At 50.2% G+C, this 25,490-nt stretch overlaps 1 protein-coding gene across 29 annotated transcripts in view; it reads right to left on the bottom strand.

The window, feature by feature from the left end:
* Window positions 1-25,490, bottom strand: part of GOLGA3 (golgin A3) — a 50,548-nt gene that overhangs the window by 10,720 nt on the left and 14,338 nt on the right. For 24 of the 29 annotated variants that reach the window (XR_011385107.2, XR_011385108.2, XM_070065709.2 and 21 more), the window contains 12 exons: window positions 25,161-25,273; window positions 21,924-22,579; window positions 21,464-21,575; window positions 17,570-17,876; window positions 15,235-15,437; window positions 13,238-13,375; window positions 8,762-8,923; window positions 7,609-7,977; window positions 5,392-5,469; window positions 4,320-4,583; window positions 2,599-2,693; window positions 1,564-1,780 (listed from right to left, as the gene is read on the bottom strand). Coding sequence is in view for 22 of the 29 variants with exons in the window: in XM_070065709.2 (XP_069921810.1) it covers window positions 1,564-1,780; window positions 2,599-2,693; window positions 4,320-4,583; window positions 5,392-5,469; window positions 7,609-7,977; window positions 8,762-8,923; window positions 13,238-13,375; window positions 15,235-15,437; window positions 17,570-17,876; window positions 21,464-21,575; window positions 21,924-22,579; window positions 25,161-25,273 (2,714 nt within the window). In the remaining 7 variants the exon portion in view is untranslated. Of the gene's footprint in view, window positions 1-1,559; window positions 1,781-2,598; window positions 2,766-4,319; window positions 4,584-5,391; window positions 5,470-7,608; window positions 7,978-8,761; window positions 8,924-13,237; window positions 13,376-15,234; window positions 15,438-17,569; window positions 17,877-21,463; window positions 21,576-21,923; window positions 22,580-25,160; window positions 25,274-25,490 lie in introns of all 29 variants that reach the window. The other 5 variants (XR_016227484.1, XR_016227483.1, XR_016227485.1 and 2 more) reach the window with 2 other exon arrangements.

The following is a 25,490-nucleotide window of genomic DNA, read 5'->3' as shown; positions in this document are numbered from 1 at the left end:
GACTATCAATTACTGCATATGGCAAACCAGCAGCCTTCACAATAATAATAACCACACATGCACACGTGTGCTCACACCGTGCAAACATATGCTTCCATTGCAGTGCCAGGTCCTGCTCCAAGAACAGGCCAGGGATCCAACCTGAATCATCTCTATGATAGGACGTCATTGCAGCCTGTTTTACTGGAGCTCCTAAAGGTGAGCCACTTGCCTAGGCTGCCATCTCTCACATGGATGCACAGACACCCCAGATGTAGGTCTCAGCCATGTGCTCCCACAGTTCCACAGCTGGGCAGGGCAAGGCAGGTTCTGCCGAGCATTTGACACCTGTCGCCCCTATCACAAGGCCCAAAGGATAAACAGCAGCAGAGGAGGAAGGATGGCAATGCAGCACTTCCCCCTCAGAAGGGGAGGACTTAACTTGACGAGAAAATACAACGAAATGATACAGTCTCCTTCTACTCACTACAGCCAGGGAGGCTGGCCACAGGGACAAGGCACTCTGTGGCCAGCACCGATTCCTGCCTCAGTCCCCTGGGTCACCCTGCTTGGGACTCCTGTTTATCCTAATAATTTGGAAGCAAAAGGCTCTGTGTCACAGTGCACAGAGCAAGAAGAGCAGCCCCTCCCAATTCTGAGTCTAGCCTCATCAGTCCCTTCCTAAGCCATTTCTCTTCCTGAATCTGGGCATTTGCAGCCACTTCAGCCCTCGTGTGTCCCACACTGACCTTGACTCTGGATCCCTCCCAAACCATCCCATCAGAGCCTTCTACAGCCCACCCCTCCACCCACACATCGTCAGCCCTCCTCAGAGCTGCTACCTCTTGGTGGTTGTTTGCTGTCTCACACTGCCCTCATCACCTCTCCAAGACTGCAGCAGAGTCTTCCGAACTCACCATCCTGACCCAGTATCTCTACGACAGAAGCATGAGCAGAGCCCATTCCCAGGTCGTTGTCCATATTCCATCACACACACGACCAAGTACGAATTCCTTCCTCCCTGCCTCCACCCCGTGCCCTCTCCAGCCACGCAGGCCTTTCAGAGAGCCCCTCTACCTAAATCACCCCCGATCTGTTGTGGACTATCTTGAATGTCACCTCCTGGAAAAGTTCTTCTGGACTCTGCTCAGCACTGACCTGACCAGTCTCACACCCTCACCCCAGCAGCTCAGTGGGCTTGCTCTAAGCACTGCTCCATTCGAGCACTACCTCCGGAGACCCTGGGGAAGGTTCCAGAAGACCAGGGGCAGGTCCCATCTCTGCTCCCTCAGCCAGCGAATACATGTCTCCAAAACAAGCACACTCCTTGAGAAGAAAAGGTAAAAGCAGAGATGGTACAGGACACAGGAGGACTGAGTGAGAAACCATACACAAATCATCACAGGTCCCTGGCACACACGGACACCAAGCCGTGTCACAGGAATGCCACCTAAACACAGTTTCTCCCATCTATTTTATAAATGCTTTCAGAGGGTTTCCAAGGGAGAAACTTGCCCATAAGACACCCTTCCCCGACAGGCAAAGTCTCCTGCCTCTGACGGAGACAGACATGTGTTTACCTACATGTAGGGCGGAATCGCTGCCACCGCTGGCGCTCTGGGCTCTGAGCTGGCTCAACTCTGCGTCTGCGGCCTCCTTGGCAGTGAGCGCCTCCTGCAGGCGGCGACTAAGGATGCCCACGGCGTTCTCGTAGGCCTTGCGCTTCGTCTTCATCTCCTTCTGTGCACTGGTCAGGTCTGAGCCCAGTCGCTTCATTTTCTGCTTCTGTTCTGTGATGGCCCTGGGGTTATGTGAAGAAATAAGAAGGAAGCTGAACTAACCAGTGCTGCACTGCCCCAGCTGCCTGGTGTGCAACATGGGAGACAGTGAAGTGTGTTTCACTGTAGTGACTCACACTCCAGACCCAGGAGAGAGAGCCTCGGCGCAACACCCCATCCCCTACCCAACGCTGACTGCCCCTTAGGAAGTGCGGGTCGGCATGTGCTGGTCCTGCCGGCTGCTGCAAGGTGGACAGATGACCCTGGCAGGCGTCCCTGCTGAGCCAGGCAAACGGCAAGAGCTCTGAACCTTAGCCATTTCTACCACCACCACCACCAGACCTTGAGAAGGCAGAGCAATGTTTCCAGCGCTTCTCCTGACTGCCAGCAACAAACCTAACAATCACATTCACAGGCGAGTCACTGGCCAACAGAAGCAGAGTGGCAAAGGATGGGCCCCGGGTGGAAGGCCGTCTCATGTGCCTGTGCAGCCTGCATGCAAAGGTGAGTGCACAAGAGGCCCGTGTGCTTAGGTCTACACAGACATGAGGGTGTGAAGGGTGAATACCACAGTGTCCCTGGCGAGGGAAGCAGGAGTGGGGAGGAAGGTGCCACAAGTGTACGGCACAGAAAGTCAAATGAAAATAAAACAAAAGGGTAGCTTTGGTTAAAGGATGCCTTAGCAAATCACTCGTCAACTCTGGGATTACCTTCAGGACAAGCACCTGCCAAATCATGCCGGGCCTTTCTATTGGGACCACAACATTCCAGGCTGCCTTCAAGAGGGCCCCGTCACCTCCTGCGGAGCGTGTCCGGGCAGCACAGCCTCGTGCAGACTTACTTCTGGGCTTCCTGCTGCAGCTCCTCCACCTGCTTCTGCAGTGCCTCATTGGCCTCGGAAAGCGCCACCATGTGCTCACTGTCCAGCTGCAGAGACTTCATGTGGAGAGAGGGCGGTCAGAACTGCAAATGGCAACCAAGGGCGACCAATCTCGCAGAGATGCTTGTCTTGTTATAAAAATAATTCACAGAGGTCAAAAATTTCTCACTGCTGTGTTCTCCCTGCTGACTCACCTGGGGACCCCAGCGAGACCCCTCCCTGTAAGCTGTTTGCAGGGCCTCTCTGCCTCCCACCTCTCATACCCTAGCCCCTCTCCTCCCTTCTGTGTGGCTGCAGTGACATCATCACAGCAAGGGCTGCAAGGGAAGGACAGGGCTCCTTTCTTTTTTTTCAAAGGCAGAGTTACAGAGAAAGAGAGAGATCCACTGGTTCACTCTCCAAATGCCCACATCAGCTGGGCTGTTCCAGCTAAAGCTGGGAGCCCAGAACTCCATCAAGGTCTCCAACGTGGGTGGCAGGGGCCCCCTTGGGCCATTCTCCACTGCTTTCCCAGGCACATTAGCAGGGAATTGGATCAGATGTGAAGCAGCCACAACCTGAACCAGCGCTCACATGGGATGCCAGCATCACCGGCAGCAGCTGAACCCACTACACCATAACACTAGCCCCAAGGACAGTCTTGTACATATCCCCGTCCCCCAAAACTGGGCAGCCCCATCCACCACTGCTCAGTCCGCAGCCGCCTAGGGCTGCCTGTTCTCCCTCAGGAACTCTCCACATCCAGCCACGTCTCACTTTCCACACCCGTACTCCCTGACACCAAGCACCACCCTCACAGCTTCAACACCACCTACTCAACGGGCCTTAGCCACAGCCTGGCTCCTCCTGAGGACCTGATCTTGGCCTAGCCCTCTCGCAGGGCTCCTAACATGCCATATGCAAAGTGGAGCTCCAGCTCAAACACCTGGGCACAAATCCACATTCCAGCACGGCTCACCTACCTGCTCCCAGTTACCCTCTTGAACACAGATCAAAGCTCTCACCAGGGACTGGTGCTGTGGTACATTAGGTTAAGCTGCTATTTACAATGCTGGCATCCCATACTGCAGAACTGGGTCAAGGACCAGCAGCTCTGTTTCCAATCGAGCTTTCTGCTCATATACTTGGGAAGGCAGTGGACGATGACCTAGGTTCTTGGGCTCCTGCCGCCCATGGGGGAGATCAGGATGGAGTTTGTAGCTCCTGGCTTCAGCCTGGCCCATCCCTGGCTGTTGCAATCACTTGTGGAGTGAACCAGTTGGATGGGAGAAATCTGCCTGTCTATCCCCCTCTCTCTTTTGCTCTGCCTTTCAAATACATAAACAGACCTTACAAAAACAAAACCCTTACCAGCCACTACTGCTCAGGAGAAAGCTCAGCCACACAATTTTGATTCCACAGGGAGCAGCCCTCAGCCCCTGCAAACTCGTCTGACTAGGGGTCTCTGCCTAGGATCTCCCCTGGCTCTCTGCAGGGCACTGACTTCAGGAGGCTATCACTCAAATGCTGTGCTGGCACAGCATTTCCTTGTTTGCACATGACAGCACTGGACAGTATGGCCTGAGTTCCAGGAGGGCCTTCTCCTAGACTGTTCTTTAAAAGTGTCCCACCCTGGACACAGCCTCAAGCACAATTGGCTGAACCTTCACAGTTCCACAGAACCCACTGTCCCCTCCGCACACCTGCAGCTGCGTCTCCAATGTGTCTCGCTCCTTCTGTACTGACTGCAGCTGCCCCTCAAGATCTGCCATCTGCTGGTGGACCTGGGACACCTCCTTCTGCAAACGTGACTGCTCCACCTCCACGGCCTTTTTCTCCCCATGTACTTTAATTAAGTCTCGCCTCAGCTCCTGCATCTCCGAGTCCAGCCTCTTCCTGGTGTTTTTCAGCTCATTTATGAGCTGGTCTTTGGAAGAAGAATCCCTCCGGTAGGCCTCCACCATCACCTGCCGGGAAAGATAGAAACTTCAAGTCTGGGTCCAAGTTTGGTTCTGCCCAGGGTCAGCATGGCTTAAACAAGAATGTGTGACAACTCATGCAGGTAAAGACAACACGTTTCACCTATCTGACACATCATCAACTGAGAGATACCACTACAGGACAGGCCAGGTGAGGCACTGAGCCCAAACAGGCGTGCGGAGTGGCCTGTCTACTTCCCAAATGTCTGATCTGTTCTGAGGAAGCAATTCCCCCCCTCCTTTGGTGGCAGTGCTTAGCCTCTGACATTGAGAAGCCCCTGTCACCCTGCATCTCCGTACTAAGAAGAACCCATTTCTCATGCTGGCTCAGGGGCCTGAGGCCTTGCAGAGACGTGTAGCCCAGTCACTCCTCCAGACCCTGGATTCCCTGACAAGTGCTTTCTGCATACACAATAGCCTGTTTCAGTCTGGATCATGGTGGAAGTTTTCCGAAGACATGTTAAACAGCAAACTCAACCTGCATATTAACAAAGATGTACCACACTCACTGTTCTTTGTGAAGTGACAACAGTGAGTGTCCTGACAGGTGCTGCAGTGATGGGCACCACACACGTCTATGGTTGGCACCTTGCTTGAAATTGCACCCTGACTTCAGAGAGATTAAAATCGGGCACAGGGAGAACCTTAAAATCAAGGAAGTGCCTTTAAATCAATCAAGGAGTAAATGCAGCTGTTACCTGCTCCGGTACGCATTTCCTCCTGTGGAAGCCATCAGCCTACACAGGACTGTGTTCCTGCACTGATTTTGTATGAAGAAAACCAACCACACATTTACCTTTTGCTGAAGAAACTGCTCTTTTATTTTCTGCGTCTGCTTTTTCACAGCAGTAGTCTCTTGCTGAAGGTGCTCCACCTGTGGGGACACAGATGGCACCCTGATGGCTGTGGAGGACCTGTGCCCTGGGCTTTTCCTGAGAACCAGTCCACAGTCAGGGCACAGACTGGAAAGTGCCCATGGCCCCTGCAGTCCCTCAGACAGCCATGGCTCCTGCGCTCTCCCCCTGATGTGGAAGAGCAGAGAAGAGGCAGGACAGGGAGACAAGGGAAGGGACAAGGTGAGGGCCAGCCTGAGGCCAGGGGTTGGTAGGCCTTTCTTGGAAAAGGCCGCACAGGACACGCCTTCAGCTACACAGGCCAGCATTTTTCACCGTTTTCAACTCTGCCCCTGCAGCACAAACAGGCACAGACCACACCCAAGCAAGTCAGCAGGGCTGAGCACAGAGCCAGATGGAGGCTGTGTCTGCACGTCATGTTAGTGCTGCACTCTTGCCACTCAGATCCTGTCACAGACCACTCAGAAGCCTGGGAGAAACGCAGGGTCTCAGGCTCTACCCCCCAACCCCCAAGTTACCTGCATTTGGGAACACGGGCACATGTGAAATACCGGCAGTTCAGACAGAAACGCTAAGAAGCCAGGTACTAAGCACACCACGAGAACTCTCACGGCACTCAGTGTGGAAGCACTGATCCCATGACAAAGATGTCACACCCAGGCCACGTTACAGAAGAGGGGTTCTGGAGGCCGTGGAACCACATTCACCATGCTGTGCTCCAAACGCTCATCTGGAGCCACTATCTCTGCAAACAGGGAAGGGCTTGCCTGCGGCTCCTCCTACAATTCTTTCTAAGACAAGAACACACTGCACACACATCCTGGTTGTCACTGGGTCAATTTAGGAATGAGCCATTTCCCTCTTCAGGAGTAGTTCTAAGCTTCAGGAGTCCTGGGAAGGATCAGAGCACTGGTTTGTTCATTGTGCAGCACCCACTCCTGGCCCTACAGGCTCCACAGTGGGTAAGAGTCAGAAGCAGACAGAGGGGAGCTGTGTGAAGAACGCTATTCCAGAGGCACCTCAGGACATGTGCATGTGCTGAAGGACCCAGGCGAAGGGGGCCAGCTCTGTCACTCAGGCCAATGCCAGCTCCCAAGTCTGGAAATGGACTCCAGAGCTGGGGGCTTCCCAGTGGGACAGGTGCATGACCACCACTAATCTCTATTTGGTTTTAGGGAAACGATCTTAATCCAAGCAGTAGCTATAAGCAACTCTGTAAGTGACAGTGGAGGTAAAATTATTTCAGCCTTTTCCACACGTCAGCTGATGCTGCTCTTACTGAGTTGACAGTGAAATCAAATTCAGTTTATCAAAGTAAGTGTGACACTTCTCTGAATTAACTTCCCAACTGCTGTAAGCACAACGCAGCAGCCACTGTGGCAGGGCTTAGCACGAGGCCCCAGGAGCTCACACAGAGCAGGTCAACATTTCTAAGGAAAGGCAGCTTCCTTTCATTTCACTATCCCAAAGGGAAAACAGATGAGGGATTCCTCTTGGCCTTGACCCTCAGGAGTGGGACTGAAGAACAAAATCACCCCCGGATACAAATCCTACTTCCTCCACATCTTTCCTCAGCAATTTTGGCTCTGTATTTTTTAGTGTTTGCCTACCTCAAAACCATCTCATGCATGAACACCTCAGTTTTTCCCAGCTGACCTGCTTGCTAGGTTGTGCTTAGAACACCATGACCCCATGGGGTGTCATCGGCAGGCTGGGCCCAGCTGGGCCTGCAGTGCAGCTGTCCGTCCCTGCCCACGCCTCACACCAGCACTGTCCTGCTGGTGTGTTCAGTGGGTGCCACATGAAAGCAGCACAAAGGGAAAAGCTGAGCTCTTGCAGCTTCCCCTAAAGCCGAGCCCCATACCACCAGAGTGTTTCCTGGCAACACTGTGTTTCTTGGAATGCTATTTTTCAAAAGTCTTGAACAAAACTCAGCCCCCTACTCTGGGCTTCTCCACACCCAGTGGCTCATGCAGGGCCACCAGCAGCACTGGCTGCTGTCACCCTTCCGTGGGTGAGCTTCAGCCCTGCCCTAAAGGCATTACTCTATGGATTACCTGCAAGGATAACATAGCCAGCCACAGAAAGGACCAGAAGCCAGCATGGATTCTGGTACATGTGGTTCTGATTTGTAACAAGATGATAGCAAAAAGCATTACCTGGCTGGACTTGATGGCTAGTTCTTGTCTTAACTGCTCTAAAATTTCCGATGTTTCTTCGGTACCTTCTTCCAAGCGTTTTGCTCCCTGGTCAAATTCCTCCATGCCACTCTTGGCCGCCTGCAGGGCTACCTCCAAGACAATCTTCTCATTTTGTAGGAAGCGGATGGTGTCCTCCTTGGAGGTGGCCTCTCCTTGCAGCTCCTCCAGCCTGGCCTGCAGCTCATCATAGTGCGTCTGCAGGTCACCAAAGGACTGCTCCCTGGCTTGCAGGGCCTCCTGTGTGGAGGTGAGCTGCTGCATCACAGACAGGTGCTCTTGCTGCAAAGCTTCCAGCTGCTGGTCTCGCTGGTGCAAAGTCAACTTCACCTGGAAAAGTAGATAATTCAGTAGGGCTGCCCTTGACCCTACTACAAGAATTTACCTTCCTCCTCCCTATTTTGCTTCTTCTTTAAAAAGATTTTTTATTTATTTATTTGAAAGTCAGAACTATTGGGGGGGGGGGAAGGAGGGAGGGGGAGAGGGAGACTGGGAGGGAGATTGGGGGGGAGGAAGGGAGGGAGAGAGGGAGGGAGATTTGGGGAGAGAGAATTAGCGAATATCTACTACTGGTTCACTCTCTAAATGGCTGCAACAGCCAGGGCTGGGCCAGGCTGAAGCCAGGAGCCAGAACTCCATCTGGTTTCCCACAAGGGTGGCAGGAACTCAAGGACTTGAGTCATGGCCTGCTGCTTTCCAGGCACATTAGCAAGATGTTGGATTGGAAGTGGAACAGTTGGGACTTAAACTGGCAATCACATGGGATGCTGGCACTGCAGGCAGCAGCTTAAGCCACTGTGCCACAGCGCTGCCGAAGCCCCATTCATGTTTTAAATGTGGACACTCCGGAGAGTCTCTTTTGTAAAATTCTGGTGGAGGAGAATACTGAGAGTTAACATGCATGATCTGCGTAAGTCACAGAGTTTGACAAGGTGACTCTCCATGCAAACCCCATGGGCAACCCAACATGGGGCAACTGATGGGGCCTGAAGTGAGATGATCCCACAGCCTCCTGTGTGTGGCTCTGGGACACTCAGACCAGGCAGCCTTGGGCCGGTGTCTGCAAGAGGCCTCTGAGCCTGGTATCTGTTCCCAAGTGGTGGTGGGCACTTGCCTGGTCCAACTGTTGCTCCAAGGAAGCCGCTGTATCTGCTACCTTCTGCAGCTGCTCCCGTTCATCTTCAAACTCTTCCAGCCTCCTCTGAAGATCCTCCTCCACCATTGTCTTCGCCTCCTGGATCTGCACAAAGGCTGCCTCCTGATCCAACATGTCAGCCTGTGCCAGGAAACAGTGTTTTTTAAAAGGCAGGAAAACCTACCACCCCCAGCAAGAGGACTCTGGTATATATGACTCTGGTCTATGAACTGCAAATGAGGAGCACTGAGGCTGAAGGGACACAAGGCAGAGGCTAGGCTAGTCAGAGCATCCTTCCTGGCCACCTGAGGCCTGGTCCTCCTTTCTCCTGACTCACAGTCCCAACCCAGGACAGTAGACAAGACATTGCAGTTTTAAGAACTGAGATTCGCCAGCGCCACGGCTCAATAGACTAATCTTCCACCTTGCAGCGTCGGCACACCAGGTTCTAGTCCCGGTCGGGGCACCGGATTCTGTCCCAGTTACCCCTCTTCCAGGCCAGTTCCCTGCTGTGGCCAGGGAGTGCAGTGGAGGATGGCCCAAGTGCTTGGGCCCTGCACCCCATGGGAGACCAGGAGAAGCACCTGGCTCCTGCCTTCGGATCAGCGTGGTGCGCCAGCCGCAGCCGCGGCGGCCACTGCAGGGTAAACCAACGGCAAAAGACCTTTCTCTCTTTCTCTCTCACTGTCCACTCTGCCTGTCAAAAAAAAAAAAAAAAAAAAAAGAACTGAGGTCAAGTGGTGACTGAGGCCTCTCATGGAGACAGGCTGGTGGCACATCCCTCCTGTTGGCTGCTAATTACCAGTTGATACCACTTAGTAAACCAAAAGGAAACCAAGGAATCACAGGGACAAACACAGCATTCCTGGAAAGCTGACCACATGGTTAAGGCCTAACATCTGGACACACTTCTCAAGGAAAAATATTCATTTACAACCTACTATTTTCTCAGTTGTCTTACACTGAGCTCTTGAAGCATTATGACTGACACGAATGACTCTCTTCTATAATGCAAGTCAGATGGCCTCTGAAATCCTTACAGAAAAAGGGGCAGAGACAGAGTAAGCAGGGGATGAAAAACCAAACATGTGACCACCAAGGTCAGGGATAAAACTGGCCCAAACGTCCTCATCCACACAACGACCATCTTACACCTTGCTTGGATGTTTATACCACTTTTCTTTTTTCCAGTGAGGTTATTAAGTAGGCATTATTATCCCTGCTTTATATAAGAGAAAGGAGGGGCCGGCACTATGGCATCTGCCTTCAGTGCTGGCATCCAATATGGGCACTGGCAACTCCATTTCCGATCCAGCTCTCTGCTATGGCCTGGAAAGCAGTAGAAGATGGCCAAGTGCTTGGACCCCTGCACCCATGTGGGAGACTTGGAAGAAGCTCCTGGCTTCAGATTCGCACAGCTCTAGCTGTTGCAGCCAACTGGGGAGTGAACCAGTGGATGGAAGACCTCTCTCTCTGCCTCTCCTTCTCTCTCTGTGTAACTCTGACTTTCAAATAAATAAGTAAATCTTAAAAAAAAAAAAGAAAAGAAAAGAAAAAGGAAGCTCAGAGAAGTTAAGGAATCACCCAGGGTCTTACAACTTCTTAAAGAACAGCACAGGGGACGGGTGTTAACACACCACTTGGGACACCCTCATCTCCTATCCAGATGCCTGGTTTTGGACTTCTGCTCTACTTCCAGTCCAGCTTACTGCTCATGTGCAGCCTGGAGGCAGCTATGACTGTTCAAGTACTGGGATCCCTGCCATCCATGCAGGAGACACAAATGCAGTTCTGGGCTTAGGCCTAGCCCAGCCTGGGCTGTAGCAAGCATCTGGGGAGTAAAGAAGTGGATGAAAGAACTCAACTCTGTCAACTTGTCTGTATCTCTCAAATAAATAAAATAAACATAAAAAAGAAGACAAGTTTCTGAGTTGGGGTGGAAACTCCTGCATTTGCTGCTGTTTGAGATGATCTGTGGAGGAAGCCGGCAGCATTAACAGACTCCACGCGGCAGCTAAAAGTCAGACAGCAATGGGGGTGGGGCAACCAGAAAACACTTCCTATCAGTGGCTCAGAAACAGGTGTCACTAGTGCATCCCTGTCCCCTTTGCACCCAGCACTATCCCCAACTGGCAACAACCAATGACCAGGGATCGAGGCCAGAGGCAGGGTTGAGTGAATAGGAGTTCCTGGTCACCACAGATACCAAAGAGACACAAAGAGTGGGATCCCAAAACTTAAAGTAGCTACCACTGCACACTGCACAGAATATTTAAATATCACATTCAAAAAAGTAATATTTTAGATGAAGTGTATAAAAACAAAATATACGAGTACTTTATAGTAAAAAATATATATATTTATACCAGTATGTATGGGGGCCTTCAAAAAGTTGATGCATATTGAGAAAAAAATTTTTAAAAGATTTATTTATTTGAGAGTTGGAGTTATACAGAGAGAGAAGGAGAGGCAGAGATAAAGAGAGGTCTTCCATCCACTGGTTCACTCTCCAAATGGCTGCAATAGGTGGATGTCAATCCAAACCCAGGAGCCAAGAGCTTCCTCTGGGTCTTCCTACGTGGGTGCAGAGGCCCAAGGACTTGGGCCATCTTCTGCTGCTTTCCCAGGCCACAGCAGAGAGCTGGATTGGAAGTGCAACAGTCAGGACTCGAACCGGTGCCCATATGGGATGCTGGCACTGCAGGCGGCGGCTTTACCCACTATGCCACAGTGCCGGCCCCTATGAAAAAGTTAAGCATAGATTTCAAAACTTTTGTACTAGGGGTCAGAGCTGTGGCACAGTGTGTAAAGCTGCCACCTGTGGCTCCAGTATTCCATATGGGTGCCAATTCAAGTCTCAGCTGCTCCGCTTCCGATCCAGCTCCCTGTTAATGGCCTGGGAAAACAGCTAAAGATGGTCCAAGTAAGTGCTTGGGCCCCTGCTTCGGTGCGGGAGACCAGATGAGGCTCCCTGGCTCCTGGCACCTGACTTTAACCTGGCCCAGCTCTGGCAGTTGCGGACATCTGGTGGGGGTAGTGAAGCAGCGGATAGAAGATCTCTCTCTGTCTATCTCTTTCTGCGTGTTTAACTCTGACTCTCAATTAAATTAACCTTTAAAAATTTTTTTGCATTAAAACTTAATTTTAAAATATTTAAATTTTAACTTATTCACTTCAGTGGCAGGAACAGGGAGGGAGAGAAGGAGAGAGCGAAAGGAAGAAAGGGGGAGGGGGAGGAGAAAATGGAGAGAGGGGCAGAGGGGGAAAGAGAAAGCACTTAAGCTGTCATCCAATGGCTACTTCCCAAACATCCACAAGAGCTGGGTTCCTGTCAAAGCCAGAAGCCAGAAACTCAATCAAGGTTTTCCACATGGGTGGCAGGGACCCAAGAACTTCAGCCTTCATCACTGTCTCCCAGGATGCATATTAGCAGGAAGTTGGAATTGGACTAAAACCTGGGCACACTCTGCTATGGATCACAGGCATCTTAACCACTTAAATGCCCAGCCCTAAACTTACATGAAAAATTTTATCATTCCATCAACTTTTCTTTTTATAAATTTTGATTCAAATCAGGGTAAATTCTCTTTTTTTAAATTTTCATTTACCTAAAAGACAAAGAGAGGCCAGTGCTGTGGTGCAGCCACAGCCTGCAGCACCAGCATGCCACACAAGCACCAGTTCAAGTCCCAGCTGCTCCACTTCCAATCCAGCTCCCTGCTAATGCACCTAGGAAAACAGCAGAAGATGGCCCAAGCACTAGGGCCCCTGCATCCACATGGGAGACCCAGAAGCTCCTGGCTCCTGGATCTGGATCATCCCAGCTCTGGCCACCATGGCCATCTGGGGAGTGAAGCAGCAGTGGATGGAAGATCTCTCCCTCCCTCCCTTTCTCTAAATAAAAAAATAAATACATCTTTAAAAAAAAAAAAAAAAAAAGGCAAAGAGACAGACAAGGCGATCTCTCATCTCTGGCTCACTCCTCAAATGCCTACAATAGTCTGTGGTGGCCAGGCCAAAGCCAGGAGCCAGAAACTGAATCCAGGTTTCCCAAGTGAGTGGCAAGGACCCAAGTACTTGTATCATCACTGCTGTCTCCCAGGGCGTGCGCCCATAAACAGGAAGCCGGAATTGGAAGCAGAGCCAGGATTCAAACCCAGGCACTCAGAGATGGGATGCAAGCATCACAGGAAGCAGGTAACTGCTGCACCAAACACCTGCCCCATCGATGAACTTTTCTATATAGGTATATAAAAATATTACATAAAAATGTGTTCGAATGTTACATGATCACACATACTCAAAAACACGTAGTTTTATATCCCCACAGAATACGTGTCTAATCTATACGTATCGTATTTACGACTGAAGTATATTTGTAAGTTCTTCCATTTAGGCAGCATGACCCAAAGCCAGATAAACATCACTAGCTCCTTCCCCCGGGGCAGCCCTCACCTCAATGCTCTGCAGCTGGGCGGCCACACGCTCCTTCTCCTTGATGGACCTGTGCTGCGTGTCTGCCAGCCGGTGGGACAAGGATACGTTCTCAAGTTTCAGGTGCTCCAGGAGGCCTGCCTGGGTCATCTGTCCGACCTTCAAGGAAAGCATGCGCAAGGTGAAAGCCTACTCACTCTCATGCCAGAGGTGCAGACCAGCCCATGCCCAGGCTACCAGGGTGAGGGTCTTGGCCTAGTGACAGCTACTAGCTGCTCCTCTCAGCACTGCCCAAGGCAGGGACAACCCTGCCTGCCTCGCAACTTCCCAGGACTCACTCACACAAGCCTTGTACTCCACTGCAGGTCAGATGACCTGGGTTCTATGAGTATCGGAGAAGGCGGCTAGTGGCCCTGAAACCAGTGGTCGCCACACCTGACACTGCAATCTGTGAAGGGGTCCACACACAAGCCCCCAGTGAAGGTGTACCTCTGAATCCCACAGGTGAAGACCTTATCTGAACTGACCCAAGTCTAGCAGAAATGCATCAGGCCCACCCAACAAATAGTCACAGACAGCCCTGACCAGAAGCTGTCTGCTTGGGACAAAGTAAGAACTCAAAAGCGTGATGGTAGATGGGTCTGTGGCTGACCCTCTAGGTCCAGTGAACGTCCCCAGACTGGCAAGATGCCCACATGTGACAGAGCTGTGGGCTTTGGGTCAGGGTCGGGACTGTTTCAAGACAAGTGAAAAATAAACGTTACCTTGTATGCTCCTTCCTTTTGAAATCTGGGTATAGGAAACATGCTACAATCTATAATGAACAAATGTAGAATCTGGCTCCCTAAGGTACTGGAAAAAAGCAGCTGAGGTTCTCCAATTGCACTCACTGACTCTTCCTCTACTCTTACGCTCCCAAGTATACTTCTGACTCATGTCAGGATCCAACATCTGGCTTCCTCTTTTACACACTTTATGCTCCATATAACTAACTACACTCCACTTAGCTTAAAAAGCATGTAATTTGTGTAATGATTTATTTCCAAGTATGTAATGATTTATTTCCAAGTATATTTTAAGTAGGACAGACGCTTTCCTGTTTGGTCCTTTCACTTTTAAAGTATGTAACATAAATTTAAGAAAATATCTATTTTGTATACTTGTAAATTCCAGACACAAAAGAAAGGTAACATCTGGTGGAATTAAGATTTTACATCCTGTACCTGAGTTTTCATCAACCCACATGGTCTGATCTGGGAAAGCCCACAGCTGAATTCTCAAAAGGTTGTGACCAAGGGGCTCTTTAGCATCCTCACCCCCCTGTGCTTCGGGGCTAAGATCCGCAGCAGCAACTCGCCTACCCTCCCCAAGTGTCTCCAAAGCACACGAAGAGGCTGCTGCGGCACAGGGACCAGCACAGACACCACGCTCCTTCTGTTCCAGACACACAGATGACACAGCTCCCACCCATGCGAAATCAGAAGTTGACATCGTCTGTGCAGCCACTAACAAAATGGACAAGGCAGCAAGGAGAATGTTTCCCACACGTCGTCGGGAACAAGAGTCCGCACTGGAAAGATCTGGTCACTGTGTGTTACTCAGAGTCCAAACAGCCACAGAAAGTGACCATTCCCTGCTGAAAGAGAACGTCTGCTCCAGGCTGTCAGCTCCAGAACAGGGAGAGCAGCAGGAGAGTCCTGAGGCCCACGCAGATGTGGGCCTGAGGATCAAGGCCAAACAACGCAAGTCACCCCTGAGAGAAGAATGGGACCTATTAAACACCATCCCCTCCACAGAATTAAAAATGCTTAAGCAGAAGGGACGGCCTTGGAGAGAGGCTCCCACAAAGGGCAGCATGGAATACATGGATGGTTAGCAGATTTTAAATAAACAGCATCTGTGATATCTAAAAACAGAAAAGTCTTTTTAATTTAGCAAAACAGCATTGTTCTACATGGAAATGTGAAGATATGGGGTCACCTGTCTGTGTCTCCCCTGAAAGGGGCCTTGCCACATACCTGGATGTGGGCCATCTCGCCCTGCAGCCTGACCCGGGCCTCCTGAGCCAGGGCAAGCTGTTGCTGGTACCACTGCCGGACATTCTGCAGAGATGAGATTTCAGCCTGTGAAGCCTTGAGCTTGCTGGTCAGGGTTGTGCGTTCCAGCTGCACTTGCTGGAGCTGGCTCTGCAGGGCCGTCATCTGCTGTCGTAGGTCATGCACTGCAAGTGAGCAAGCACAGGCAGCTCAGACCAACAACCATCAATGGGAGAGTCACAGCTCTGTAAGGACGTCTGACACAAAGTCTCTGCAGAGAGCAAGCAACACAGTTGTTTCTGGTGGTTCTCAGCGGTCAGACTTCAGGAAGTCACCGTGAACACTGAGTACTGAACCACTGCTCCTGGGAAACATGGAGCTAGGCTCCTGGAAGCCTCTGGTCCCCTTTCCATCAACTAACAAACACATAACCTTCATTTATGTGCAGTTCTGTTCAAAGGCACCTTATTTAATAGATATGGTTTATTCATTAACACTGAGTTTGCTGCTGGCCACTAACTCAGCCAGCATGTCTGAATGAAGCTTCTCTAACAAATGTGTCTTCTGACACACAGGACCTGCCTCCTTGCTCTTGAGAACACCAGAGTTGTGAGCCACTTTCAATAGCAAAACCACCAAAGAAGACACAAAAACACACCACAAAAAGAACACCTGTTCACAGTCTGAGCTGCATGTCCAGTCTCAGCTGGAACAGGGCATCAGCTCAATTTTTTTGCCACTCTGCCCATGAAGTACCTTGAGTGCTGATTGTGGATCTACAAATAAATCAAAGTAGGCAAAATCAATGGAATCTATGATGCTGAGAATTAACTGAGCACCCATAAAATTGATGTGGACACTGTGGCTGTTGCCGTCCATCAGCCAACAACACACTTGGTTAACTCTACACGGATAAACCATGGTTTGCACATGATCAACTCTCAGCATTAAGAAGGGGAAAGTGGGAGGTCAGAAAGAAAGGACAAAGCCACAGACACCCAGATAACAGTACAGATAAAATCAGTCACATAGTTCTAAATGTAAATTGCACCCAATATTTAAGAAAACATTTACCATTCTAAAGACGTTTTTCAGAAACTTTAAATAGAAAAGACTGAACAGGATGTCTGGGAGGCCATGGCCGGCGCGTCTCAAGTGCTCTGTGCTGGAAGTGATGTTCCAGAGGTGAAGCAGCACCCTCTCGTTGCTCTGCTCCATTCCGACTCCAGCATGGAGCAGACACTGGCCCTCGGCTGTGCTCAGCACTGAGCAGCCCCATGGAAATCAAGGACAGTGTCGCTGTCTGCAGCCCTGCAGGTGAGCCTTGCAACCCCAGAGTTACGAAACTACTCTGGTGTTTGGAACTTTCTATATTTTACAATTTTTCATAAGGGACTGGATACTGTAAAATACTCAAAGATGGAAAAATTAATAGCACCGAGAGTCTATCAACTTCCTCAGCTGGTTCTTTCTCCTTTCCAGTTCTAGAACACAGGCTCTGCCAGCAGCTTGTCACTGCTGGCTTTCAGGTCGTCAGATCTGAAACCTGGTCTCACAGTGAGACTCGAGGTCATGGAGACTTTTCCCACGGTGGCCGCACCACAGCCCTCCTAAGGCTCCTACATCTGGAGTTCTGGAGAGGAAAGCTTCACCTAAGCAGCATGAGCTGGGTCGATCCTATACCCCTTGGGGCTTTGATCCTTATCTCCCACCCCACTTCAGGCTGTCTTCCTAGTGCTAGTCCAACAGCATGTTCCAAACAGGCCGACCAGTCCTCTCAATGCCTGCTGGATGCCACAGTGTGGCCTCAGGGGCTGGCTCAGGAAGACAAGGAGGCCAAGAGTGCCTCAGGGAGAGCAGGCAGCCAGAGGAGAGGGAGAAGCAAGGAACCACATGCAGGCCACTCTCTAGGCAAGCCTTACAGGGAACTGACCAGACCACGTCACTAAACTTAAGAAACACAGAAAAAACAGCAGGTTGCTTCTGAATGTTTTAAATAATCGGTGATTCTATGGCAAGTAGGCAGCTCTACTGCCCCAGCTAACAATGGACTTCCACGGCAGGGTGCGTGGCAAGGATCGCTACTGACCATCAGGGATGCAAAGTCAGCTTCTTCTAGGACTTAATTTATCTCACTGAGTGCTCAGACAAAACTTACAGAATTCCATGACTCCAGAAAGTAGATACCTGTATGTCAATTACAAACCAATACAACTGTCCAAGTCACATGAGCATGATGGCACAGCAGTCACCACCCCCCCCAACTTGTGGGGCAACCACACAGGGTCAACAGGAAGCAGACACCTGTGCCTCTCACCTGTGTTATCCTTGCTGAGGATGCTTTTCTGCATGTCCTCAACTTTGGCCATGAGTCTCTGGTACTGCTCCTCTGCCACCTGTAAGTCACTGTTAGAGGATGCCAGGCTGGCATTTTTGGCTTCCAGAGTGTTCTGCAGATCAGTCATGGCTCGCTCCAGATCCCAGCAGGACTGCTTCAAGGTATCCACTTCTGAGCTGAGTGAGTCCTGCTTCCGCTGGCTGCTGCGGCTGTGTTCCACCTGTGCCTGCAGCCGTGTGCTGAGGGCAGCCATCTGGGCCTGCAGCTCGGCCTTCTCTTTCAGCGCCTGAAAAGATCCCCAAACAACCACTCTTTCAGGAAAATGAGTCCCTTCCATTCAGTGTATTCACAAGACTGAGAAACCCTCCTGGTGAAATAAAGAAGAGTGCCTGGCAGGTGAGCCTGGTATTTTTTTTTTTTTTTTAATTTATTTATTTGACAGATAGAATTAGACAGTGAGAAAGAAAGCCAGAGAGAAAGGTCTTCCTTTCGTTGGTTCACCCCCCAAATGGCTGCTACGGCCAGAGCTATACCGATCCGAAGCCAGGAGCCAGGTGATTCCTCCTGGTCTCCCATGCGGGTGCAGGGGCCCAAGCACTTGGGCCATTCTCCACTGCCTTCCTGGGCCACAGTAGAGAGCTGGACTGGAAGAGGAGCAACCGCGGCTAGAACCTGGTGCCCACATTGGATGCCAGCGCTGCAGGCAGAGGATTAACCAAGTGAGCCATGGCACCGGGCCCCATGAGCCTAGTATTGAAACACTATGTTCCCAAGCCACTCAGTTACTCCACCATGACAGTCACCCAGAAGAGGAGGACTGTCCCAACAGGTCCAAGGGGTAGGAGGAGACCGTGCTGCACCTGCACTGGAAGCACTTGTTCACTTGCAAGGACACACCCATGCACACACCAAGGAAAGACAACAGGTGGTGAGGGATCCGTAAAGATAAAAGATCTGAAGGAAAATGGACAGAAAATACCTGCAAGAAAAGCCTATTTTCAGACAGTATTTTATACTCTGTGTGTGTGTGTGGGTGCAACTCAGGATAGAGTTGGTCTTCTGTATATAAACTTAAAAATGAATTGTAATGAAGAATGGGATGGGAGAGGGAGTAGGAGGTGGACTGGGAGGGCGGGCATCGAGGGAAGAACTACTATATTCCTAAAGCTGTACCTATGAAAATCGTATTCATTAATAAAAGGTTTCTTCTTCTTTTTTTTTGTTTTTTTGACAGGCAGAGTGGACAGTGAGAGAGAGAGACAGAGAGAAAGGTCTTCCTTTGCCGTTGGTTCACCCTCCAATGGCCGCCGCGGCCGGCGCGCTGCGGCCGGCGCACCACGCTGATCCGATGGCAGGAGCCAGGAGCCAGGTGCTTTTCCTGGTCTCCCATGGGGTGCAGGGCCCAAGCACCTGGGCCATCCTCCACTGCACTCCCTAGCCACAGCAGAGGGCTGGCCTGGAAGAGGGGCAACCGGGAAAGAATCCGGCGCCCCAACCGGGACTAGAACCCGGTGTGCCGGCGCCGCTAGGTGGAGGATTAGCCTAGTGAGCCTCGGCGCCGGCCTAATAAAAGGTTTCTTAAAAAAAAAAAAAAGGAAAAAAGCCTGTTGTTACCTGAGAGGTTCTGGGAGGCTCCAGCCAGGGCCAATGGACAGGCCCAGGAGCAACCCGCTCCCCCTAGGATAAATCAGGGAAGGAGAGGAGAGGCCCCACGAGTGTGCAGAACAGCCATAATGGTGATGAGCCAAGGGCAGAACCCTCCCTCCACTGGAACATTCTGGCCATCCCGAAGTCTAAGGGGCAGGGAGGGTATGTGTGAGAACCCAACTCCACACATTCAGGGAAAACTAACATTACAGAGACAAACAACACATTCAACAAAGAACATCCAAAGAAACTGAGCTAACTGAGTAAGTGTAATTTATTTAAATGTCTGCAGACATGCCAGAAAGTTCCATGCCTGTAACCACACACTCAGACTGTGGTCTGCACCACAGAGCACGGCGAGTGACCTCAGGAGGGTGAGCAGCTCAAGAGCAGGGACAGCAAGTAGCGGTTCTGACAGTCCCAGGGCCTGAGGACACAGGGTGACAATGCATCTGAACAAACAGTGGAAGCTGTGGACAACCAAATCCACTCTGTTGAAATCTCTTTAGCAGAGAGCTGTATGTACTGCACAGTGGTTGTCTGTGTCTCAGGACTGGACTCAATGGCAAAGTAAGTGGTCACAGAGAACTCTTCTTACCTGAGTGGCTCTGCCTACGCCCATGACCTCTGCAGCACACCAACATCATGCTATGTGTACCTCCTTTCACTCTCGACAAAAGTACACAGCTCAGTTCCACTGAACACATTATCCTCAAACTCTTGATAAAAAATCTAGTCTCTGTCATCAATACAAGTGCATACAACAAAATAACAAAGAGAAGCTGAAAACTGTAAAATGATGCTTCAGGTAAATGCTAATAAGACACAGCAAAACTAATAATGGATGAAAAAGAACCCGATGCAGGAAGGAATATAGGGAAAGGCTGACCAGTGGTAGGAGAAATGAGTTCTAGAGTTCAAGTGCATGGTACAGTGTCCAGAGATGAAGATCACACACATTTCAAAACAGCGGGATGGGGGCCGGTGCTGTGGTGCAGTGGGTAAAGCCACCACCTGGAGTGCCGGCATCCCATATGGAATGTTGCACCAGCATGGAAGACCAGGAAGAAGCTCCTGACTCCTGGCTTCGGATCAGCACAGCTCCAGCCGTTGTGGCCATCTGGGGAGTGAACCAGTGGATGGATGACTCTCTCTCTGCCTCTCCTTCTCTCTTTGTGTAAATCTTTCAAATAAATAAATAAATCTTTAAAAAAATGAAATGGTGTCCATAAATATGCACAATTTTTATGTACTGAAGATTTACAAAAAATTTTATTGAAGAAAAGTAAAACCCACTGTAAGAAAGTATCAAAAGGGTGAGGATGAAAACCTTACTATACAAGACAAGGTACAATCTACCAAAAGAATTTATTTTTTACAGACTAGTGGGTACCTAACACTGGGCAGATCTGGATGGAGACACAGGGAAAACTGACACATGAACCATCAGAGCAGAGCAGGACACCTCTCCCTATACGGGTGCTGCTTTGAGTCCCAGCTATTCCACTTTAGACCCAGCTCCATGCTAATGTGCCTGGGAAGGCAGAGGACCTGCATTCATGTGGAAGACCCAGAAGAAGCTCCTGGCTCCTGACTTCAGGTTGGCTCAGCTCCAGCCATTGTGGCCAATTGGGGAGTAAACCAGTGGATGGAAGATCTCTCTCCCTCTGTTTCTCCCTCTTTTTCTCTGTAACTCTACCTTTCAAATAAAGTAAATCTTAAAAAAAGAAAAATAAGATTCATTTATTGATTTGAAAAGCAGAGAAATGGAAGAGGAGAGGAGAGAAGAGAGAGAAATTATCTTCCATCTGCTGATTCACTCCCCAAATGACCACAACAGCCAGGTTTGGGCCAGGCCATAAAGCAGGTGCCAGGAACCAGGAAATCCATCTGGGTCTCTTATGTGGGTGGCAGGGGCCCAAGTACTTGGGCTATCTTTCACTGTTTTCCCAGGCCATTAGCAGGGAGCTGGATCAGAAAGTCTTGGCACTCTGATATGGGATGCCAGCAGCGCAAGCAGTGGCTTAACTCACTGCACAATGTCATCCCAAGGACAACTCTCTTTGCGAGGCTGACGAACCAAGCAGACAAAACATGGAAGGATACAGAACTTTTGGCAAAGCCAGCATGGCTTATTCTTAATGACTGTGAACTTTACTCAACAAAGAGGAAATGCATATTCTTCTCAGACTTGGCACATTTAAACATCAATCAAATATCCATTACCTGACTAGCCTCCAACGATACAGCTTCCAGCTGTCCTTCAAGTCTCATTTTTTCTTTAAGAACCTGCAACATTTCATCCTGAGTCCCAGCAACAGAGCTTTCCACGGATATACTGGAGAACAAAGGCACAAAGATCAGGTGGTGGGAAAACAGGGTGAGCATCACTTTCCCTCTGTACTTCAGTGGAAGGCTAAAGCTTACGCCAGTGCCACCCACCACTGAACTGCTGCCAACGCAGCCAGCATCACCAGCCATCGCCCAGTCAGAGCAGTCTCCTGGGATGCAGCACACAGAAGTATTTGTGCAGACACTCACGGATGAGATCTATTTCTTTATTTCTTATGAAGCAACAGGGCTGTATATGGGCAAAACGCTGGTTAGGAAAGAAAAGCAACATTTCACAGCCAGGGTCCAGAGAGTAAGGGCTAAGGCCACGCCTCTGCCTGCCCACTGCCCCCACCTGCTGCAGATGCTGTCTCTTCGGCTCCGCACCTCCCCGTTGACATCCTGTCCCTGATCTTGGTGTTCAGCAGCAGCAGCCTGCAGTACATCCTTAATCGAGGGGAACTGGCCCAGGACATCTGCAGCAATCTCCTGTCCGTTGATCACATAGGAAGCTTCCTGTGTGCCCACTGGGCTCACCACAGCAGCACAGGTCCTGCGAGCAGAGGTGCTGCTGTATGAGGAGCTGTCACTCTCGTTCCCATCTGCCTCAGACACGCTGTCTCCTGTCAGGGAGGCGTTCTCCAGATGGTCGTCAGTCTCAGGAGCCAAGCTGATCTCAGACACAAGGGCCATTGCGCTGCTTCTGCTTGGCCTCAGGGAGGCCCTGGTAGAGTCACTGGCAGGGACACTACCACCAGGACCCCCAGCACCTGAGTCTTCAGTTCTGTAATCAGCCAGAGATCGTATTTTGCTTGATTTTGAACCTTTCTTCTCCTTAGGGTGTGCCAGGAGCCCTAAACTGCCTACTTTTGGCCCCCGAGGGACACTGGTGCGTAGGAATGAATATTCTTTTGTCATAGCCAGGGTACTGGCCCTTGGTAAGTTTTCTGGGTTTAACATGAGCTCAGGATCAAGTGTGCTAAAAAGTCTCATTTTTGTTGGTTGATTGGACTGAAAAGGAAACAAAAATAAAAAAATTATTTAAAATAGAATTTAAAATTAACAAGCAGCATCCTCAAACCATTCTTTAGACAGACTGATGAACACAGCGTATCTATCTCCAGATGGCAGCTCAACCTCTTACGTAACAACGCTGGCCCCAGATAAAATTCTTCACACAGATTAGACATACAAGTTTCTAAAATGGAAAAAAAAATCTTAAATTTTTTTTTTTTTTTTTTTTGGACAGGCAGAGTGGACAGTGAGAGAGAGAGAGAGAGAGAGAGAGAGAAAGGTCTTCCTTTGCCTTTGGTTCACCCTCCAATGCCCGGCGCACCGCGCTGATCCGAAGCCAGGAGCCAGGTGATTTTTCCTGGTCTCCCATGGGGTGCAGGGCCCAAGCACTTGGACCATCCTCCACTGCACTCCCTGGCCACAGCAGAGAGCTGGCCTGGAAGAGGGGCACCCGGGACAGAATCCAGCGCCCTGACCGGGACTAGAACCCGGTGTGCCGGCACCGCAGGTGGAGGATTAGCCTATTGAGCCGCAGCGCCAGCCCCCTTAAATTTCCACATTTGGAATTTTACATTTAACTCCTGATAATCAGGCTGGACCTGGGAAGTGCAGTGCAGGCTCTGCAGGATGAGTCCTGCAGTGGATACCACCTGACTTACCACATGGCCACTGAGTCATCTCTGGCAAGTTCTTGACCACTGATGCTCAGTTTACTCTTCTTTTTTTGTTTTTTCTTTTTTTTTTTTTTAAGATTTATTTATTTATTTGAAAGTCAGAATTACATAAAGAGGAGAGGCAGAGAGAGGTCTTCCATCTACTGATTCACTCCCTAGATGGCCGCAAATGGCTGGAGCTGTGCCGATCCAAAGTCAGGAGACCAGAGCCAGGAGCTTTTTCCGGGTCTCCCATGTGGGTACAGGGCCCAAGGACTTAGGCCATCTTCTACTGCTTTCCCAGGCCATAGCAGAGAGCTGGATTGGAAGTGGAGCATCCGGGACTTGAACCAGCGCCCATATGGGATGCCGGTGCTTCAGGCCAGGGGGTTAACCCACCGCACCACAGCACTGGCCCCCAGTTTACTCTTCTGAAGTGTCACTTGCTTCCCCTCGTTGTTGCAACGTTTGTATTAGATGAAGTTGTAGGAAACGCATGGTAACGCCTCACACAGAATAACTGCTGATTATCTACTAACATTTTGATTGTTTCAGCAAGCCCCAGTCTCCCTGACCACGCATGAGGCCGTCCTCTGCTCAGGGCCTTGAAGCCTGCTCCCTGTTCATTAGGTACAGAGCATAAACACCTTCAAAGCAACACCTTCCTCCTGGGAAAAAGAATGGCTAACCCTTGGGGCCGGCACCGTGGTGCCGTAGGTTAATCCTCTGCCTGCGATGCGGGCCTCCCATATGGGCGCCAGTTCTAGTCCCAGCTGCCCCTCTACCAATTCAGCTCTCTGCAGCAGAAGATGGCCCAAGTGCTTGGGCCCCTGCACCCACATAGGAGACCGGGAAGAAACACCTGGCTCCTGGCTTTGGATCAGAGCAGCTTTGGCCATTGTGGCCATCTGGGGAGTGAACCAATGGAAGGAAGACCTTTCTCTCTGTCTCTCCCTCTCACTGTCTGTAACTCTACCTCTCAAATAAATTAAAAAAAAAAGAAAAGAAAAGAAAAGAAAAAGAATGACCCCTAATGGAGACCACCACTGCTAACTCTCTCATGACAGCCCTTTTTAAAAGTTAGCTTGCTTGGGGCAGCACATAGGTTAATCCTCCACCTGCAGCACTGGCATCCCATATGGGCGCCGGTTCTAGTCCGAGCTTCTCCTCTTCCATCCAGCTCTCTGCTATGGCCTGGGAAAGCAGAAGATGGCCCGAGTCCTTGGTTCACTGCACCCACATGGGAGACCCGGAAAAAGCTCCTGGCTCCTGGCTTCGGATTGGCACAGCTCCAGCCACGGCAGCCATTTGGGGAGTGAACCAGTGGATGAAAGATATCTATCTATCTATCTATCTATCTATCTATCTATCTATCTCTTTCTCTCCCCCCCACCCCATTGTCTGTAACTCTACCTCTCAAATAAATAAAAATCTTAAAAAAAAAAAAGTTAGCTTGCCTTTAATGTTAATCTAATTTGAAAATCTTCAAATCCTAGAAGAACTGTGAATGAACAGTCTTCATATACATACTTCTTGCCTTTTAATCACTCACATGATTAAAAAGACTTCTTTAATGACCATTGTAACAAGAGTTTTACATCTAAACAAAGTATACTGTATGGATGAGTCAAGTAAGTGTGACAGAGCACACATCACCAACGTGACAATGGCAAAGCTTTACCAGAATGTGTCGCTTACGAAAATACGCTGGAAGACTGGTGGCAAGGGTAGGTAAGTACTTACTTTCCTTGCCTTTCTAATGGTAGACTTAAGTATAAAATGGGCTTGTTCCAAAGGAAGTAGGACAGACAGGGCAGGAGTCAGTCTCCTGCTGAACGTTCAAGGTGTGGGCACACAGGAGGGAGGTTGCCTGACGACAGACTCTCTCAGGAAGCTTTCTCAGAGCACTCAGGAGGGACACTCACGCGCTCCTGCTGGCGTTTCACTCTGTACTGCTGGAGCTGCTCTTCCAGGCGCTTGCGAGCCTCACGTCGGACTTGCTCTTCCTCCTCCAAGGGCGGTGAAGACTCCACAGAGCCTGCAGTGGGGAAATGTCCATTAGAAAGTCACAAAGTAGCAGGGCACGAAGACCAAATCGGGAACAAGCGCTCGGTCGTCCTGCACTTATTTCATGTTTTAGCAAACAACTCATAGCCATCTAGTTTGAGGACAATTTCCAGATGGAGAGAAAACTGTGAGTCCAGGCCACTGACCAGAGAGGTCAACCTTGCAGGAGATACATTGCCAAAATACGG

The sequence above is a fragment of the Oryctolagus cuniculus genome, chromosome 21, assembly GCF_051225735.1.
Source record: "Oryctolagus cuniculus isolate XC-2025 breed Fujian yellow rabbit chromosome 21, ASM5122573v1, whole genome shotgun sequence".
In the NCBI taxonomy this organism is placed as follows: Eukaryota; Metazoa; Chordata; class Mammalia; order Lagomorpha; family Leporidae; genus Oryctolagus; species Oryctolagus cuniculus.
The sequence above is the reverse complement of the archived record's forward strand: the minus strand, read 5'-3'. Positions and strand labels throughout refer to the sequence as shown.